The sequence below is a fragment of the Theobroma cacao genome, chromosome 2 (assembly GCF_000208745.1).
Source record: "Theobroma cacao cultivar B97-61/B2 chromosome 2, Criollo_cocoa_genome_V2, whole genome shotgun sequence".
Taxonomy (NCBI): domain Eukaryota; kingdom Viridiplantae; phylum Streptophyta; class Magnoliopsida; order Malvales; family Malvaceae; genus Theobroma; species Theobroma cacao.
Genome location: NC_030851.1, coordinates 37038152 through 37058657, shown reverse-complemented (window position 1 = coordinate 37058657; position 20506 = coordinate 37038152). Strand labels below are relative to the sequence as shown.

The 20506-nt window shown below is 35.6% G+C and overlaps 3 protein-coding genes across 7 annotated transcripts; 2 read left to right on the top strand and 1 right to left on the bottom strand.

Moving 5' to 3' along the window:
* Nucleotides 939–9561, bottom strand: LOC18609933 (protein CHROMATIN REMODELING 19). 4 transcript variants are annotated; one of them, XM_018116122.1, is made up of 13 exons: nucleotides 8759–9561; nucleotides 8249–8366; nucleotides 7089–7129; nucleotides 6757–7007; nucleotides 6492–6672; nucleotides 5787–5972; nucleotides 5484–5657; nucleotides 5235–5387; nucleotides 3339–3416; nucleotides 3097–3233; nucleotides 2652–2870; nucleotides 2344–2513; nucleotides 939–1492 (listed from the first exon to the last, which is right to left on the bottom strand). In XM_018116122.1, exons 1-12 carry the CDS (start codon nucleotides 9266–9268, stop codon nucleotides 2351–2353), a joined length of 2211 nt encoding a protein of 736 aa, XP_017971611.1. In that variant the 5' UTR covers nucleotides 9269–9561; the 3' UTR covers nucleotides 939–1492; nucleotides 2344–2350. The 4 variants fall into 4 exon arrangements, with proteins under 4 accessions (XP_017971611.1, XP_017971612.1, XP_017971610.1 ...); XM_018116123.1 differs by having other exon boundaries at nucleotides 939–1485; XM_018116121.1 differs by having other exon boundaries at nucleotides 939–1353.
* LOC18609932 (plant UBX domain-containing protein 7) lies at nucleotides 10035–15137 on the top strand. 2 transcript variants are annotated; one of them, XM_007045296.2, is made up of 10 exons: nucleotides 10035–10420; nucleotides 10831–10958; nucleotides 11056–11166; nucleotides 11432–11627; nucleotides 12227–12304; nucleotides 12425–12493; nucleotides 13062–13205; nucleotides 13375–13477; nucleotides 13893–14152; nucleotides 14737–15137. In XM_007045296.2, the coding sequence occupies exons 1-10, from the start codon at nucleotides 10319–10321 to the stop codon at nucleotides 14899–14901; spliced, it is 1356 nt and encodes a 451-aa protein (XP_007045358.2). In that variant the 5' UTR covers nucleotides 10035–10318; the 3' UTR covers nucleotides 14902–15137. The 2 variants fall into 2 exon arrangements, with proteins under 2 accessions (XP_007045358.2, XP_007045357.2); XM_007045295.2 differs by having other exon boundaries at nucleotides 13884–14152.
* LOC18609931 (trihelix transcription factor ASR3) lies at nucleotides 16581–18738 on the top strand. The gene is made up of 2 exons (XM_018114795.1): nucleotides 16581–17389; nucleotides 18348–18738. Exons 1-2 carry the CDS (start codon nucleotides 16768–16770, stop codon nucleotides 18653–18655), a joined length of 930 nt encoding a protein of 309 aa, XP_017970284.1. The 5' UTR covers nucleotides 16581–16767; the 3' UTR covers nucleotides 18656–18738.

Below are 20506 nucleotides of genomic sequence, written 5' to 3'. Positions count from 1 at the left end.
TATCATTGCATTAGCACGAAAGAATCTTTAAAAAGATGATTAAAATTTAAGATTTTATTTTTAATATTTCAAATTAAATTTTGAGATGATTGAGATATAAGATTTATCAAACAATAAAAAAATAACCTTTTATTATGTATTTTAAAATCACAGAAAAAAATAAAAATAAAAACGTACCAAAGATAAATATTTAAGCTGTCTTCACACACTGCTAAAAGGGAAAAAGGTATCAGATTCACATGACTTGAAAAGAAACAAGGAGACAGGAAATACGATGCTATAGATATGGTGGTACGGTCCATGAAGATGGCAACTACTACATGGTGGGGCAGTGATAGTTATAGGACGCCCAACCCAAGGGTGGCCCTTGCTCGGTTGCCCTTCCCTCCCATCATCCCATGCCTATCCCTTAAACATTATATATATATATACACTCTCCCTCGTGTCTAGAATCGGCCTTCGTCCCACCCTACCCAAACATGGCACTACTCTATCTATACGCTAATTACACGATTTAAAAGCAATATTTTGAGAAGACTTTACGCATGGAAAAAATCACGTGGGATGTTGCTCTCTTCTTGTATTTCTTTTTCTAGTGCCAAATTGATGCTTAATATACTCTAAAAGATGGTAAATTTATTGTATGTTAAAAGACACTCCAACAATTAAAGAAAAAATCAATTGTTTCATGTTATCTCTACTATTTAATATTGGAATCTCCTGTTATTAACCATCGTGTTATATTGTTCTAAAAGAAAAAATTGTCATCTTATATGTAATTTTACGAATCATTTATCACGTAAAATGATATCATAATACTGTTTATCTATAGCATTCCATCCAGCCATGTCGATTCCTTCTGTGAACCCTACCTAACAGGTATTTGTGATAAGCTCTACCTAACAGGTTTTTATGTATGTTAAAAGGCACTCCAATAATAAAATCTATAACCAACGTTCATTGAATTTGGAATTTATAACCTTTAAATCTAGGGTAAGGGAGTACGGCTTTGTGGGATGCAATGAAAAAGAGTCCAAGACCTAAAAATTTTTACATGTAAAATTAAAAAAAAACATACACACACACAAAACGAAGCATTTTTACTTGAGAGAGATCCACAAGGATGATGGACGCATAATTGGCTTTCCTATTTGCTCACCATTGGAGCCTAATGGAGAAGTCGCTGAGTCATACGTGGCAGGGGACCTGAAGGATATTCATTTTCCATTTCCCCTTGGCGACCAATCCCAAAAACAGCAGCAGCAAAGTAACGACTTGAGTCTGGACATGGATGATTCACCTGATCGTTTATCCTCAGCCACCACCCCAAAATCCGTTGGCAGCAGTCAGCACCTTGGTAAAAAGGCTGTCAGATTTCTCTAAAACTCTTCTAGTCTAGTTTTTCTTTCCCAAATATAAACGCAAATACAAATCTCTCTCTATTTGGTTATTCATTTTCGTACCATCACCACCATTCCCATTTAACTACACACTAGACAGTATTACATTAGTCCTTAGAGACAATAATATGCACATGTTTCTGGAGAGAAACATCTACATACGTCTCAATTCATCAGAAATAAGAGGCAAAATAAAAGTTTAAATTGCATACTTGAATCCTTTAGGAATTTTTTTTTAAAACAACAAAAAGGAGCACTTCTCATCTCATTTGAATGCTTAAAAAACATAAATAATCAAAAGATGAAACAACCTATATTAGCTTTGAAAAATAAAATCCAACTATCTATTTTCTCATCATCCTCCTAATTTGTTTTCCCTCAAACCTTTCCAGCACCCAAACAATATAAACTGCCAAGGATTATATAACTTCAAAATAATTACAAGTTCATACCATCTGCATATTCAAATCCTCTAGACTCAGATGCAAATTGATTGCTTACCAAAAATATCCCAACCTCAGAACAATCAAATTTGTTCAACTTTTAAGCTACCTATCCACCTCCACTAAGTAAACGGGGTTCTAAGATAATGACAATGAGACTCTTTACTAGGTCATATATAAGATCACAATCAACTAATCTTTCTTCAGGTAAGTGATGAAGATTCAGGGCATAGGATTTTGATACTTTTATAGGCACCAAAATGTCCGGTCTCTTCTGCTAATAATTTTATAATTGATATTTTGCTAATTTGATGTTGGGTAATTAATACCCATGTAAGACATGCCCTAACAATTATAAAGGTTAACTTTCCCTCAAACGTCCCTAACTAATAGATCAAAATGTTTTCCTCTTAAATAATACTAACTGATACAACAATAAGCATTACATATAAAGAATCAGCAAAAGAACAAAAAAGAAAAAAAAAATTCTAAACACATACTCTTGTACTAGCTCATCAGTAGGGATGACAGTATCTGTCCCATTGTTTTTTCGCCTGTATCACTGTCGTTGTCTACATCCATTCCAGACTCTAGCACTGCAGCATCCAGAGTCAACTTCCTTTTTGCAATCTCATAAACATTCTCATCAACTGTCCCTTTCGTAACCAGCCTGAAAATAATTTGAGCATATCCAGTATGCTAAGTAAATTATGCAACTAAAACTTCACAATGCGCTGACGAGAGAAGAGAATGAGAAGAAGTAGGAGCCAGGGAAAATGAAAAGGGCAAGGAAGGGTGTTTCAAGCACCTGTATATGGTAACAGGCCTCGTTTGGCCAATGCGATGGCAGCGATCTTCAGCCTGTCTGTCAATCTGTGGATTAAAATCCATGTCATGAATAACTACAGTATCAGCTCCTGTCAAGTTCAAACCCTGCCCTCCAGCTCTTGTAGACAACAAGCATGCAAATATAGAAGTGTCATTATTGAAATTATCGACTATGGTCTGCCTATCAGTCACCTGAGTACTGCAATGTAAGATATATTTAATGCTCAGCTGATGTAAATGCAAAGGGAAAAAGAAAATTGGAACACTGGCTTTGTATACAAGTAAAAACACCAACTAAAAGTCCTGCATCACTTATGCATTGTAATAGAAGACTCTAATCAGCCTTGGAAAAGAAAAAACACCAAAACTTTTCGCTCATAAGAAGGAAAAAGAAAAGTCTAACTAAACAGAACGTAAAGCAACACCTTCCATCAAGCCGTCTATACGTAACCCCAATGACATCTAAAGTCCACTCTAAGATATCAAGCATCGAAGTCCACTGGCTAAAAATCAGAACCCGATGCCCACTTTTCTTGAGTGAAGGGAGAAGCTCTGCTAATGCCTGCACCAACAGAAATGCACGCTCAAAGGTAAGTGATGAATAACATGTAGAGAGAGAGAGAGAGAGAGAGAGAGAGAGAGAGAGAGACAGAGAATACGAAAGTACCTGGCATTTAGCTGAAAGCATAACATGTTCATCCGAAAGAGTTTGTTTACCACCAGTAATTCCATAATGAAGTAAAAGCTGCAAACAAAGATGTTTAAAACAAAAGTGTTAATGCCAAAATGAGAACAGAAAGAAATATAATTTTGGTAACAATTAGATTCAAAACTGCAGAAAACATTCCCAGCATAAACTTGCATTTACACCCTAGTCTTAAGCAGAGAAAGAATCAATGGTGATGTATACACAAAGGTTGAGCCCCAAAATCATGATTCCAATGGAAATAATAACAGAACATACAAAGCCAGTTATACTAAATTATGAAAAACTAAATGTATAAGCAACACTTTTTACAGTTGAAATGGACTAACATGCTATTTGGAAGATAAGTTCAAATATGAATAGTCATGCTTATACCAATAATAACAGTTTGATTAAAAAATAAAGGCATTTTTAATAGAAAATATAGCAAAACTACAATGGTGGCATTTAACACCTAAAAGTACTCAATGTGGAAGGGAAGGATAAGACTGAATCCCACAAATAGTCTCTGTATTTGATACAAGAGGTGCATTGTAATCTTCAAATTCCTGTGCTCTCACTCTAATATCCATTAAGGTTTAAAATGAGTAAAATTATCCATCAACAGCATCAGCTATGGTAATCAATACACAGAAATTTTCATAGTTTATTGGATTCACTAGGGTCCAATTAGAATTGAAACAAATCAATTCTAACCAGGACTTCATTGAATGTGTAACCAAACAAGCCGTCCAAAAGAAAGCTCTGAAAATAAGGTATGCATTTAATTTCCAAGTTTATCTTGTTTATCCATGCCATAATTAGACCTATACTTCTCAGTGACTTAGATGAATAAGTAAGTATTGGCATGATATGCATGACAACTCATATCAATGGATAACCAAGCATATCTATGGTGAATATGACAAGGCACCAATTAACAACCTACAGTTTTGGCAATTGATACATTCCACAACATCATATAGCCAAATGTGCTTCAACCTCAAATCACATCAAAAGGTTATGGCTCAAAGGAGAAAAGAGGAGCCAAAGTGAAACCAGATAAACCTAACATGAACTTAAAGCAGAGTCACCACAACACCATGTATGACCAAAAACAACATTAATTTTACACCATCATCAAAATTCTCGGACATTAAAACACATCCTTGAGCACTCACATAGCAAATTAAGCTTTTAGGTTCGCTTGTTCCTAAATAAAGCGCAAATCATGAGTTTCCTTATTTAGATTTCAACAAAAGGTCAATGATGGGCACACATTTGGTCCCCTCTTTCAAATCTAACAGGCTTGCATGAAGTGGACATGTTGGCAATTAAAACCTATTTCAAGCACTCACCTCAGAAGTTAAGCTTTTAGATTGAATCAATCTGGAATTTTTCATATACTACAAAACAACTTAAAATTTGTTTACTACTAAAGTAAGAAAACAATAAGCGTAATTGCAGAAAAGAAAACTAAAATATGGTCTTCATAACAAAGGAGTGGAAAAACAGAAAAGGGAACATGCCAATAGAACGAAGAGGAACTACCAACCAACCTGCAATGCTGATAATTCACAGATATAGTATTACTTTTCTCATACTTCCCAGTCTCTTGTTAGTCCTAATCTATCTTCTTTTTCAACATTCAAAAATATCTCCATTTCCAGTTTTAAAATATTTCAAATGTCTCCACCAGCTAATGTCTGTCAGTCACAAAAGTTTTGATAAAATGTAAAAGTCGAATGACTCTAGTTTCTTGAAAAAGAATTAGGGAACAAACACAATCAAAAGTATGATGTGCAAATGTAACAAATGTCAACCATAGCAAGTCTAAAGTATTGGAAAAAATAAGACAACTTTTCATGGAAAAATTACCCGATGAATAGAGAAGTCATTGTAATTCTTTAGTTCCTCAATTACTCTGTCCAAGGTACATTCGAAAACACCCATTGAATGTAACCTTTTAGCAAAGCGAACAACATCCTCATCATCATAAATTCGCCTCACCAATAATGGATGATTTGCAATCTAGGAAAGTTCAAAAACAGAGAAATTAGATTTAAGTGCGAGGGGACCCTTTTACAAATTAACTGCATGGCAAGGAAAAAAAAGAATATAAAGCACCTTGCGAAACTGAATAAAATAGTTTGAGATCTGACGTCGAGGAAGAATTCCAACAATATTATTCAAGTCAGACTCTGAAAGCTTTGCAATGCGTGCTCGTGAAATTGTACGATACTCCTCTATGGATTCCCTATAAGCATCTTCTTGTTGCTTTTCCATAGTCACATACTCAACCTGCAGAAATGATACTTAGCGTCTCTATACTGAAAAAGTTATCACTAGAAAGAAAATTTCAAACCGAAGCCCCTCAAAAAAATAAATCTCAATATCTAATTAAAAACCTAAGGGTAAGACAGTATCTACCCGTTGTATCTTTGGGACAAGTTGCTGCATCACATCTGATTTCAAACGCCTCAAGATGAATGGTCCCAACATGGACTTCATACGACCAATCAACTCCCTATCGTCCGCATTTAGCAGCTTCTTCAAGTCTACATCCTCAGTGGCAAAAAGATCAGGCATCATGAACTCTAACAATGACCACAGCTCCTGCAACAACAATATAACATGTAGAAGATTTAGAAGCATGTTTATCAAAAATATCTTCTAAACGCTTTTGATACCACCAGCATTTGATTGTGACACAAAAATTCTTAACAGAAGCTTTTATGATCACATAAGAGGTATTTCTAACAAAAATTGGCATTCCCTTGACAGCAAAAAGATATTGGAGACAACAAGGTATGAAACTTTGTTATCAGAAGCAGAAATTAGATACATGATTCAATGCGTTGAAACATACTTCTCATTATGCATGCTTCACACATGGTTATGCATTTCCCTAACTAAATTTTGGCCATTCACTGACAATATTGAGTTCTCTAAAACTGTAGTTTTTAATTTATAAATTTTCATGCTTCAGCATTGAATTTAATTTTTCTTTGGTAACTGTGAACTATACCACTCACAACCTGCACTATAAGAGCAAAATGCTTAGCAACCGTTATTCACTTTAATATTTTCCAATTCTAAAATTACTTTAAAACAGGGAGAAAAAGGTAAAAGTACATGTAAATCATTTTGCAGTGGTGTGCCTGTTAGCATAAGACGCTGGTTTGCATTTCGAGCAACTGACATTAGATTTTTCCACCTATAGCTGTTTTTGTCCTTCAAAGCATGGGCCTCATCCATTAGCACACAGCTCCAACGCCAACGTTTCAGAATTTTACGATCATCCTTCTGCTGCACACTGTATAAACCACTAATTAAAAAGCCGAAACAAACATACAGAATAGAACATAAACATAAAAACCCAGTTAACAACAGCGTATACCTGTGTCGTTCAAAAAGTGAATAACACACCAGAAGAACATTAAATGGAGGTGGTAATCCAGCTTTGGACAAATAGCTCAACTCTTTTGAGTAAGCTGCTCGGCCAGCACCATGATACTGAAGTACAGAAAATGATGGACACCACTTCTTAAGTTCTCTTTCCCAGTTTTCCAAGACTGAGGCAGGACAAACTATTAAATGGGGACCAGGATCATTATTCAAATGTTTCAGCAAAGTTAGATATGTAATAGCCTGTAGATAAAAACAATTTAGTCTGATCAAAATGAAATACAGACAAGGTTATCAAGGGAAACAAATTGGAGTTCAAGGTACCTGAATGGTTTTCCCAAGACCCATTTCATCTGCCAAAATAGCTGCACATATACAGAAAGTTGTAATTAATCCTTCCAAATTATATCAATCATCTAAAACATAGACACATATCATTTAGAGCCTTAACTTACTAACTTTGAAGGACAAACATTTTCGCACATAAATATCTGGCATGACTGTCCCAAGAGGCAGCACTAAATAACTTAAGCCATGAATTTGACAAATGAAATAAAAATAATTAAAAAAAAAACCGTAAGATGAAGGGACTGCAAAATAATTGCAGAATTGGATCAAATCAAAAAAGATCTGAAACTAAGCATCCAAAACAAGTGGAGAAATATCTAAACAAAGAGACATCAACATCTTATAGAGGATGTAACAGCAATAAATATTGATGTGCATGTACTGCACTTCATAAGACGGCAAGAAAATGTGAAGGCCGCATTACTTCAGCATTAACATCAGCATAAGGCATCAGAAAGGAAAAGAAGACTCTAACCAATAACCATTCCGTTTTGGTCAATCAACATCAGTTGAAGCAATACCAAATTTTATACGACCAAATCCTGCCAAATTCTTGTCTTAAATTTTTATCAAATTGAAAACAACATTGAAACAAGTATGAACCTCAACTCATGAGCTTTTTTAACTAAGCAAGTTCAATCTCATTCACTAAAAGTTAGAGCATAAAATCTTAAAATTATCTAATTCCAGTAACCAATTATCACCCAAAGTTCTTATATTTTCCTTCGCCTCCCTTTCTTACGAAAATTGTTGACAGATCTCAAGAAAATGATTGGTGAAGGTCAACACAATTATTATGCAACACAAGAATCGAAACACCACCCATAATCATGAATTTTATTTTCTTTTCTTCATCTTAAGTTTTAATCACTCAATCATGATTAACAATCTACAACTATACATGAGAACCTAGGCCAACAAGGCACCTAAGAATGAGCATTTTTATGTTTACAGAAATAGTCTGTTCTTGCTTCTCGGATTTTCCTATGAGAACAAACGACTATGCTTATTAACTTATGAAATTCCCACAAATAATTACAATTTCTTATTTGGGTACCATATCAATAATATAAAATCTAAAAAATTTAAAGTCCATACATAACCGAACATTGGTGTCAAAAGATTAGAACAGATACCTCCTCCAATACCCTTGCGATGCAACAGAAGAAGAAAGTTTACACCGACCAGTTGGTATGGCTTGAGAACTGGCTGAAAATCCGAATCGACTGCCCCACAAGCTATATCAATATCATTCTGCGGAAGTAAGACGCATTCCAATTTACAAACAAGCCCATTGGCAAACAAAAGGTTGAGGTGGAAAAGACAATGCATTCATACATTTCCCCAATTTTCATTATGTAGTATCTCAAAACAACTGGCTCCCCTAAAATGAACATAAAAATGTAATTTCAAGCAGCATAACTATTTGTAGTGATTTTCATTATACTACAGCTTAGACAAAAAGCATAATCACAAAATTCATCTAATTAAGGTCACCTGAACTTACTGTAAACTTCTGCAATTTCATAGAGCTTCCTTTTTAATTAAAAAAATTACAAAAAAGTAAGTGATCAAGCCCTTTCCTGCCTTAATTAGCTCAGGAACTAAACAAAAAATATAATGCTTTCAATTGAAAGGAAAATTACCTGTGTAACGATTCTCACAGAAGAAGCTTCTACTTCGGCGTATCGTTCACAAGAAGCACCGGAACTCCCGTAGAGCTCCTTCCGAAGCTCCGCCGATATTTTAGAGCACTTCTGCAACGCTTTTCCTACCACGTCATCCTCTTGTAATTCCTCCTCTTCACTCGACTCAACATCATACACCTCCTCACAACCATTTTCATCGCCGTCCTTTCCGTAATCTTCTTCTTCTTCGTCGTCGTCGTCAATCACGAATCGACGGGCACGATTGACCCGCCCGGCGTCCTCGGGCTCAACATCGTCGTCCTCCAATTGTTCGACTTCGACGCAATCGTCGCTGCTTTGGTCGGAAAAACTAGAATCCGTACGGGAATTGAAGGCGAAAGATTCAATTGGAGGAGGGCTAGGGTTTTTCCTTAAAACACGAGAAGGCTTGAAAGAGTGGTTCTCCCATTCTTCGTCTGAGACTTCGTCAAAAACGCGCTTCATTTTAAGATTTTTTTTTGGTATCATTCCTTTAAATTAATTTTTTTTTCCATTCTTTTCCCTTTTTGCTTTGATTTTGCGTTAGGCGCGGAGAAGAGAAGAGGAGAGAGCAGAGACAGAAGGGCGGTGAGGCACGAGGATCTAACCTTTTAAGCGAGAAGTGAGACTAAAGGCAGAAGAGAGAGAGAAGAGCTGAAGCGGCCATCTGTCTTTTCGTTTTCAATTTTTATTTTTTTGGACGAATCGAATGAAATGGAAACAAAGTCAGAGGGAACTCACTGCAATCAGAAAGCGCGGGTCTTGCCTAAGGTGGGTTTTGGAACACTTTTGGCTTCCGCCCAACCAAGTATTCGTTAACAGTTTCTGTCTAAATGTTAACATTTCTTATTTTTATTTCATTTTTAAATAATAATTATATATAAATAATTTTAATATAAAAGTTTGAATAATAAATAATTAAAATTTTATAATACAATCATCTAAAATGAAATAAAATCTAAATCTATCAAATCAAAAGTTTTTTCGAATATGTAAACATGCATAATTTACAATTTTATTTTTAATTTAATATAAATATCATGAATCTCAAATTAATAAAAAATAAAAAAATCTTAAACTTATAATTCTGTTTAATAAATTTTTTATTCATGATATTTATAATTTAATAAAAAAATAATTAATTGGAGGGGAAGTTTATTCAGTGGGCTCTATTGAGTACCAAAGCCCAATAAGGGAAGACATAAATTATAGATATTGGTTCACCGAATCGGTAAATACTATTATCCTTCGGCTACAAGTTATTATCTGAAAAAGAAAATAATAATTTATGGAAAAACACCTTAATAAAATGCCCTTTGGCCTTTGGTTTTCCTTCACCGTGCAGGTTTCTGTTTGGAGTGTAAATCTATAAATCTCCGCGATAGAACCCTAAAGATTTGATGACGCATTTTCTCTATCTCTTTTTCTTCTCGAAATCGATATCGAAATTTAGCTGATTTTTTTTTTCTCTAGGGCTTCGGATTTTGGATTTGGATTTAAGAATTTGGGGGAAATTGAGGAAACAGCACAAGGGGCCTAATGGAGGGAATATTGTCTGCGACTGATAAGCAGAGAATGGTCTCCTCCTTCCTCGAGATCGCCGTTGGTCAAACTGCCGAAACCGCCACGCAGTTTTTGCAAGTACCCTTTTCTTCTCTCACTCTATTGTTCGTTTTTATTCTATAAAGTTTTAAGCTCCTTGAATATCGAAGGTTCCACAATGTTGAAGTTGGGGACTTTTTTTTTTGTTTTCTTTTTTCCCTTTGAGTTTAATGCTGGTTTTGATTCCCGGGTTTTAACTGAATGTCAGATTTTTATGTGTTTGACTGATGAAGTTATAGGAATAGTTAAGATTGAGTTGTTGGTGGATTGGTTTGCGTCTTTTGATCTTAAATTGTTAATGGGTTTTGAATTCAATTGGTAATGCTGACGTAAACTGCTAATGATGTAGAGTTACCGGGGAATCCTTTGTTTCTGGTATATTTATTTCTGAAGTGGCGATTGTTGTTTATATCATATGGAACTCAATGTGAAATTTTTGTGGAAAACAGGCTACAAGTTGGAAGCTGGATGAAGCTATTCAGCTGTTTTATGTGGGTAATGAAGGTGGTGTGGTTGCATCGTCTTCAGAGTCTCCAGCACTGGAAAATGTGGATTCTTGGGCCAGTCAAAATTCTGGGTAGAGATTTGCATTAATTTCAACTTTAATCATCACCTAGTTGTTTGTTTTAGAATTTACTAATATAGTTTTGTCATTGGCTTCTTATATTATTCAGTGAGTTAAACGAACCTGCAAATGATAATGTTGGATCCACTGGTGGAGATGATGTACGCCCTCCTTTACCTGTAGTAAGGGAGACACTTTATGATGATGGAATGCTATATGGGTATGTTTCTTCTCTCTGCTTTTTATTTTTAATATCTTGCTGGTTGCATTGGTATTTTATTTTATTATTTTCTCTATATGTAAAGTTGCAAATTTGTACGTTGGTTTTTCATTTTGGTCATACCTTGTTGGGTCTGCTGTGCGTGCATGCGTAAATACATGCTTATCTTATGTTCAGATTTTGTATGATTTGGATATATATATTCTTCTGCATTTTTCTAATACTTCATCATGTGTTGAAATTTCATTTTCTAATATTAATCTAGGGCATCAAGGTTGGGATATCCTCCCCAACAGTTGAGTTCGTCAGTTGCATTCCGTAATTTTGATGAGGAAATGAAGCGCCCTGGGGTTTGGGAATCAGATGAAGGTGCTTCTTCCACAGTAGATGCTCCTCGAGATAATCTTGCCTCTTTATATCGTCCTCCCTTTCATTTAATGTTTCAAGGACCATTTGAAAAGGTATATTGGTTTATCTCAACATTTTATATTCTTTATGATTTATACGTTTTCTGTAATTGTTGAATGGATGTATTTAGCAGCATCAAGTTTTATTGGCTCGTTATGAGAAGTATAGGATGATGATTATTGGTAAGAGATTAAGAATTATTGGCTGAATGATTAAGATTTGATCTTTGTTCAAATGTTCAGTAATGGATTTGATCAGCAATTTGGCTAAATCAATTATTTCTTTGCACACTTATTTGTTTGTTTTATTTAGTATGAAACAAAAAAATATATAATAGAATGTTGCGGAGGCAGCTATACTGTTATGCCCATGGATCTTGTTAAGCAACCCCCCGTGGCCCCAGTTTCATTTTTACCTGACTTGTATATCAACCTCAAAATGTTTGCCTCCTCACCTTTTAAGTTATGATCTCCCTCCGTCAACCATATAGTGCGTAGCCAATATGTATGTGTTTGTTTTGAAAATACATAAATTTGATACTTTGGGGTTTAATATTGGGCTAGAAAAATTGGTATTTAGACTGCCTTTGCTATTAGTTTTTTCCTTAACTTTTAAAGTCAATTCAACCTAAAGCTATGTGTTCATGATTCAGGCAAAAGCTGCTGCATCTCTTGAGGACAAGTGGCTCCTTGTGAACTTGCAATCTACAAAGGAGTTCAGCTCACATATGGTATTATTTGAGTATTCTCTTTTTGCTCTAATTAAAACTAAGAACTATTTACTTTGTTCCCTGGGTTTGAAGTGGGATAAATTGTAATCTAATTTTCTGATGTTGTATGTGTTTTTGAAGCTTAATCGAGATACATGGGGAAATGAAGCAGTTTCTCAAACCATTAAAACCAACTTTATTTTCTGGCAGGTTAGTATGATGCTTTAGTTGTCTTTGCCTTGTGTGCCTATATTCCTCTCTCTTCATCGACTGTCAATCTTTTAGGCCATATTCTATTCAAATTTTAGCTTGAGTTTCTTTTCTTGACAGACGCTATTGCATCTTTGAGAATGATGCTTTAACTCTCACAATGGTTTGATTGTGCTCAAATTTACAAGATTCTTACATGATGTGGGTTTTAGTCTCTTGAGTGTGTTTTGATGAAGGAAGGAATTTAAAGATCGGTTGTCAATGTGTTCTAATTGCAATCATTTTATATTTTCTTTTGTTTCACAAATTGAAAAAAAAAAAAAGGAAAAAGAAACAAAGGAATTTGGTATGATACTGCAATTTTTATTAGCAAATGTAGATGGAAAGATTAAAATAGTGCATGAAGACTACTAGTGAATAGTATTGTGTATATGACCTTAGGAGCCACAGCTCTATTAGCACTGACTGGCACATATGTTCTTAGCAGAACTTTATACATTATACTTTTTGAATCTGTATATTGTTTTGTTATATACGTCTTCTGATTGATACTGTTCTATGGATATAGGTGTATGATGATTCAAGTGAGGGCAGGAAAGTTTGCACCTATTACAAACTAGATTCGATTCCAGTAGTTCTCGTTATTGACCCAATCACAGGACAGAAAATGCGCTTCTGGTGTGGAATGGTTCAACCAGAGAGTTTGCTGGAGGTATAAGTTGGCAAACATAAATTGCAGATTGTAATTCCTTAGGCAAATAAGCAAAAACGAAAATTAAATACTTTTAAAAGAAGGTTAATAAAACTTCATTTTATCGTATTTGAGGAAAATTCAAAATCTGGCTTTTGTGATTTGATAAAAAAATTATTTTAAACTGTAGGACCTGGTTCAATTCATGGATGGTGGCCCAAGGGATTATCATGCAACTCTGTCTCATAAACGTCCAAGAGGAAGCTCAGTTACTCCTCAACAAAAAGTTAAAGGTAATCATATATCTTTCTGCCCTACACCAATTTAAAGATTACTGGTAGAGAACCAATAAACAGGTAAATGGAATTCCAGCCGAGGATGCATCCTATTTTCAGGTTGGATTGCTTAACATAAGTCTTAAGATGTGATACTGAGATCTGTTAAAAGAATGGCAATATCTTTAGGTTGAGAATATTTTGATGGAGTAGATGGAAAGCTTCAGCAGAAACTTTCAAGAGGGAGGGAGAGATTTCTTTCTTTATGTATTAATTTTCTATATAATACTGCATTAGTGGACAAAGAAAGGAAGGAATGGTTTTAAGGAAAACGAAAAATCCATCCACAACCACATATGCTGTTTTACAAAAATGTCTGATTCATCTGTAAGTTCTGTATGTAATTTGAGTTCATTTGCTCTAGTGTCAACAGATGAAACTATCGAAGATGAGGAAATGCTAAGAGCAGTAGCAGCTTCTATGGGGAACGTGAAAGACTTTTGTAAAACAGCTTCAGGTGATAAAGTTTTATCCAATATTGACAAGGAGGAACCATGCTTAACTAAGAAGCCTACATATCCACCTTTGCCTGAAGAACCTAAGGGTGATAGGAGCCTCCTATGTAGGGTTGGAGTCCGTCTTCCTGATGGACGTAGGGTGCAGAGAAATTTTCTTCGTACTGATTCAATACAGGTAAGAATATTTTTGGGAGCTTTTTTTTTTTCTTTACTGTGATTTGTTACCATTTATATATTAGTATTTGGTTTGTTGTGTTTAACTGTGGTTTCCTTGGATGATCCCACTCTGAGCATAGAATTTGTATTTTCAACAATATTTCCTTTGGATGCTTGCTGTAAAGTAGGCACACTATGAATATGTGTCAAACTGATTTTGCAAATTTTGTGGGTGGCTCGTGACTAAGATGAGAAAACCTTGGCATCAATTAATGATAGGAGCTAATCATTCCTCAGATTCTCTCCCCTTGTTCTTTCTATCCCAAAGTAATAAATTTTACCCTGTACATCCGAACTAAGAGCATTCAGGTGTTGCTTTGACTGACGTGTATACCAGTTTAAACTGAGATGTATAATTTAAATGGATATCTCATGTTGTCAATTTTTGGGAGTATTGAGTAGGGACCATTAGATTCAACTTAAAAATTTGGGGCAAAATTGTGTATTGTTTCCTTGGGCAGAGTGATGGACTCATGCCCAGTCCTCAGGACTGTCCTAACTGATGGGTTTTTATACTTGTTATTTCTTTTTGTCATTTTGCAGCTACTGTGGTCATTCTGCTGTGCTCAACTTGGTGAAGCTGAATCAAAGCCATTCCGCTTGACCCAGCCGATTCCAGGAGCTTCAAAATCTCTGGATTTTGATAGTAAATTAACGTTTGAGGAGTCGGGGCTCGCCAATTCTATGATCTCGGTTGCATGGGAATGAATATTGCGAAGCTGACACTGGTTTCGAGTTTCTTCAACCAATGTAGCGTTGAAGATTTTGGTTTATCAACTCTTATATCCCTGTTTGTTGATTTTTGCTGCTCTTCAAGGAGTTTAATTATGAGGATGAGGGGCGAAGGAACCATTAACTTTATTATGTACATACTCAGTACTCTTATGTTTTCAATACTATTGCAGTTTGTTTATTTATTTTGAAGATCAGACTTGGTAGCTGCATAGCCACGACTTAGGCGGCCACCAATTTCAATATTCTTCCAAACGGTCGAAATCTTGTGGATGGTATTAAAGCACATGGACCAAGCCCTGTTGACAAAATCTAGGTGAAATTCCACAGCCATTCACTCCTGCTATCTTTTCTCTGCATAGGTGTAATGTGCATGGGTCAGACCTTTTGTTTCATGTACAGAGAAAATGAAGCCGTCACTTACTGTCTGTTAAAGTTGCTATCATCTACAATATATACATAGAAGTTTTCATTTGCCCACCATGATATGGACACTGCATAATTAGTGTTCACTGTTTAAGGTAGGGGCTTCTTAATCTAGTGTTGAAGCAACGATAAAAAAAAATTCCAATCTTTTCGGGTTGGTGAAAGCAAAAAAAAAAAAAAAGAAGAAAGGAAGAAAAGATTTACAGTTTGATATGGCAGGAAGAGACCCCACTACAATCTGGCCTGTGGCACTTGGCAGTGTGATGGTGGTCCTTATAAAATGTGGACCAAACATAGAAAGGAAAGAAAGCTCCCACGCAATCCCTCGGCTGCCCCTTTAGGGGAAACAGGATTAGGAGGGGGGACGAGGGAACTAGCTGGAGAAGATGTGTTAAGATGATAATAAAGATAAAGCTAGGAGGGTCAAATGGTGGATTTTGGATTTTTTTTTTAAAAAATAAAAATTATAGTTAAAAAGAAAATACAAGTTGCGATATTGGAGAATATTTGTATAATATGGAAGGTGTGGAGAGATACGAGTTAGAAAAGGAAAAGAAAACAAAGTGTGATAGTTTTAGTTTAGAAGATCTTGGTGTGTACTGGAGGGTACAGCTTGGCGTAATCCAGCCACGTGATATTCGCTGCTTGTCTATACTTATTATTCCGTGCTCTTTTGGAGCCCCCATTTACTCATCATTCACCTCATTGCCTTGCCTTTCCTTTGTAAACCAAGGGCTAACACAGGCATAGCCTACTTTAACCAATTTCAACCACTTTGCTTCCACACTGTTTAGCTTTGTCCTGCATTTATGGCCATTTGCCGACTACTTTGATTAAGGGTTTTACCTCTAAGCACATTGCAAAATTTATATCTTTGCCCTTTTTATTCTTTATTTTTTTATTATATATTCAATACAAAAAATTTAGAAGGTTGGATTTAATATTTTTATAATTAAAAGTAAATAAATATATATATCTATTAACAATAATATGAAAAATAAAATATATTTACAATGAAAAATCCAATGTACTAACAATATCTTTCGTAGCTTGTGGTTATACAATAATTTTTTTTATAATTGGAGAAAAGGATATTCAAACACTGTTATTTAAGTAAAGAGATTATCCACTCATTAACGAGTCAAATACTCAAATATTTGTCATTATATTATAATTAATTTTATCTTTTTTAAAAAAAATAATTAATTTTATCAAGTCTCCTTTCAACCTTGTAAGCCTGCCTCTTTGGCCTTCAATTAGGCTTTATACCCTTTGAAAGTAAAAATACTAAAAACACAAAATAAAGAAAAATACCCCTCTCTCTCTCTCTCCCTCTCCATCACAAACCAACAAAACCACCCAAACTCTACTCACACAATTCCCCTCTTCCCCTCCTTCCTAACGCATGCTTAAACCATGTCCAACCCTCCACCACCCTTGCCTCCAACCCTCCACCCCCAACCACCGTATATAACAGCAGCAACCACCGTCACCCCTAGCCCCACCCCCACCAACCGTGAATACCGCAAAGGAAACTGGACAATCCAAGAAACTCTAACCCTCATCACAGCCAAAAGACTAGACGATGAACGCCGCACAAAACCTTCCACAAGCTCACCTTCGAAACCTGGAGAACTGAGGTGGAAATGGGTTGAAAACTATTGCTGGGATCATGGCTGCTTGCGCAGCCAAAACCAATGCAACGACAAGTGGGATAACCTCCTCCGTGACTACAAAAAAGTTCGCCACTACCAATCCCAATCCCAATCCCAGTCCTCTGATCACTTCCCTTCTTACTGGTCCATGGAAAGGCACCAACGTAAGCTCCACAACTTGCCTACCAACATGTCTCCCGAAGTCTTCGAAGCCCTTAATGATCTCCTTCAAAGAAAATACAGCACCCAACAACAACAGCAAAGTACTGGTAGCATTCAGCAACAGCAACAAAAGCAACCTTGTATTTCCCAATTATCAGAGCAAGTAGCTGCCGGGACAGATCAACAGGCGCCGGAGGTTGAAGCTCCGGTGACGGGTTCAGGTACTGCACTTTTTTTTTCTCTTTTATTTTTTTGTGGGTGTGTTTTTGCAGTGTTTGGAGTATAGCATAGTAGTAGTAATGTGTCAGAGTCACAAATGAGAAACCTTTTTTTTTTGTCTTTCAGTGATTATATTATTATTATTATAATTATATATTGTTTTTAGTCAAACTTGCAGGTTTGAAAACTCTGTTCCTTTTATTTATTAGGGACCCATTTCTTTTTCCATATGTTACCTTCAATTGTATATATAGCCATTATATGAGCTTAACATAATAACCGTTAGATTCTTATATGTATGTATTTAATATAAACTCACATGGGTTTTTACAAAAGTTAATTTCCTGCAAAAATAAATTGAAAAAGTTTTGAGTAATGTTATTTTTTGTTTTATTGGATACTTTGATATCAGTTCCAAAAGTTTTGAAACACATAGGTGAAGCAATCATGCAAACCAGTGTGGAAGAGCTGCATTCATGATGGTAGGGTGATTTTGGGCACTTCAAGAAAAAGAGAGAGCTGCAATAGACATATAGAATAGAAGAAGTCATCCTAATTAACAGATTTAACCCACCAGGGTTAACCTTTTGTCTTTGCCCTTTGGGCATCATTTTCTCTAACTTTTCAGACCAGTTTATTGCTGCTAATTGAGAAGAGAAAAAATGAATTGCACCCTTTCTAGGCAGTGTTGCTTTCCTTTAAGCCTATTAAGGTCATGAGTCTCTGCAGATGCTGACCCATTTGCAGAAACCTTTATGACCTCAGGCTACCATTTATTGATCTTTCCTTCATTGCCACTCAAAAAAAAAAAAGAAAAACAGAAAAAATGTTGGCTGTTGGCAGCGACATTGCAAAATCAATCATTAAATTTTCAATCTTAAAATTTAACCCTCAGTATGACTAGCGATGAGTTGATGAAGAGGAACGCTTAATTATTTATTTGTTTGTGTACATTCATAGAAGAGTCAGATTCTTCGGAGACAGAGTCAAGTGAAAATCTGGGTTCAGAGACCAAACGCAAGAAAGTTCGGAAAATTGGTTCCAGCATAATGCAAAGTGCTTCAGTTTTGGCCCAAACCCTTAAAAGCTGCGAGGAGAAGAAAGACAAACGACACCAAGAAGTGATGGAGCTGGAGCAGCGTCGACTCCAAATCGAAGAAACTCGAAACGAAGTTAACAGGAAAGGAATTACTGATCTTGTTGCTGCCATGACCAACTTATCTGGCGCAATTCAGTCCCTTATTGCCAATCATTATGATCAAACGTGATATATGTTTTAAATTTTTTACGTGCTCAATTCTTTCTTGATATATAAAATTATGATATTGGCATTGGCATAGTGATTTTATTAATTAGCTACTACTAGAAATTTATATTTGGTGATTTACTAACTTATTTTTATTCATTAATTCTAGGTTTAGGGCAACGTTTACTTTATCAGAGAGAGAGCGTATTTTAATGTTGGAAATCATGGCATGCACCGTTATTTTTAATTGCTTCTTTTCTCAGTGGTTGTGGGTACTATAATTGTTATAATTTCTTTTTATATAAAAGTTTATACTCCTGCAGTCCTGCTTTGCTTTTTCGGCAATGGACATGGATATGCGATGATGTCCCATTGCCTAAAATTGAGAGTTGTGATCGAGGGATTGCGGTCTGAGGACGCATGCAATGGAACAAACTATCGAGGAGCAATGCAATGCAAATTCTTCTCTCTCTTACGAGAAGAGATGGGCATTTCGGGACTTAGATCTTTATCCAAACTCCACTTCTTAGATCCAAGTTGTTTCTCTCTTTCTTCATGGAAAGATACAAATTCCCTAAATAAATGATTCATACTTAATACAATAATAATAATATGAAGGACAAACGATTGCATTGGAAATATATATAGGAGAGAGAAAGCTAGATAGAGTTATTTATATACTTATTTTCTAAAAAAATATTACTCGTATTTACGATGTCGATTTCAAATTTTCCCCACCGTTATAGCTTGAGTTAAGCTAGTGTGATTGGAGTTAAATGTCCATCTCTTATGTGTCTCTCTGCCTACTCTACACATATTTATGTGCCAAATTTATTGTTGGCAAATATTGGTTGGATTATGGGCTCTGTATACTTGTCCAGGTGCCATGGTCATCTTTTGGGTTTCAATCTATATGGGTTTAAAATGTCTACCATCGCCCACTCTCCTTCACTTAGGTAGGAAAACAATTAACATCTTTGTTCGGTTTGAAAAGCATGAAAAATACTTTTCGAAAAGCTTTTCCGTATTTTTTTATGTTTAGAAAGGTAAAAAATATAAAAATTGATGTAAAAGATTTCCAAGTCAACAAAGGTAAACACATTATTTCAAGAAAACTATTTTACATCTTTTAAAAATATAAGAGAATTTTTCAAAAATAGACACTCTACCTTCCCTTCCCCTTTTGACTAGCCCCTTGATTCTCCCCTCCCTCTACCTCTTCCATTGATCCTCCCTCCTCCCTAGATCGACTCTCAACCCTCCTATCTCCTATCTCTGTCTACCTTGTCCCTTCCATTTTCACTTCCACAAATTACCATTTCTTTCCACTTTTATCATAGGTAATTGTAAAGGCTCAATATAAATTGTAAAAACAAAATAATAAGAGTTCTTAATAATGAAAGGAATTGCCTCAAGTAACTTCCTCGATTACTTATTGAACGAAGTGTACATGTAGTTGTACAAAGGTTACATGGTGAGTTAATAAGTTTTATCTACACATAAATTTGAAACAATGTAATGAGGTTAAGTTTAAAAATATCAACGATAAGCTGGAACCCTGAGATGAGTGGATAAGAGATGATAAGCCCAAGGTTGTTGGCTAAGATGATCAATCCCTTTTGTTATGACATCTCGGTGCACTTTTGTTAAGGCTACGGTTATAGTTCTTTTGCATCCCTTGCCTTATGGCTCTACCACAAACACAACTTTGGCCGTCGCTCTTCTTATACTTGGCTCTAATGCCACTTGTTACATGCTAAGACTTTAACTCGACCCTTGCGCAACCTTAGGCTCCCCTCTTACGTCACTACAGCACCTATGTCAACCTATAAACGCTCATTCCCCTTTAAGGTAAGAATGAAACAAGACTATT

Bases quoted from the DNA above. Each gene is read 5' to 3' on its own strand.
- LOC18609933 (XM_018116122.1), bottom strand. From the start codon at position 9,268: ATGATACCAAAAAAAAATCTTAAAATGAAGCGCGTTTTTGACGAAGTC. The intron at 7,008-7,088 runs GTACCTTGAACT...TTTTATCTACAG, and splicing joins GTCTTGGGAAAACCATTCAG to GCTATTACATATCTAACTTT. The intron at 5,973-6,491 runs GTACTTTTACCT...TTGTTGTTGCAG, and splicing joins CACTGCAAAATGATTTACAT to GAGCTGTGGTCATTGTTAGA.
- LOC18609932 (XM_007045295.2), top strand. From the start codon at position 10,319: ATGGAGGGAATATTGTCTGCGACTGATAAGCAGAGAATGGTCTCCTCC. The intron at 10,421-10,830 runs GTACCCTTTTCT...TGTGGAAAACAG, and splicing joins CCGCCACGCAGTTTTTGCAA to GCTACAAGTTGGAAGCTGGA. The intron at 13,478-13,883 runs GTAATCATATAT...CATTTGCTCTAG, and splicing joins TCCTCAACAAAAAGTTAAAG to TGTCAACAGATGAAACTATC.
- LOC18609931 (XM_018114795.1), top strand. From the start codon at position 16,768: ATGTCCAACCCTCCACCACCCTTGCCTCCAACCCTCCACCCCCAACCA. The intron at 17,390-18,347 runs GTACTGCACTTT...GTACATTCATAG, and splicing joins AGCTCCGGTGACGGGTTCAG to AAGAGTCAGATTCTTCGGAG.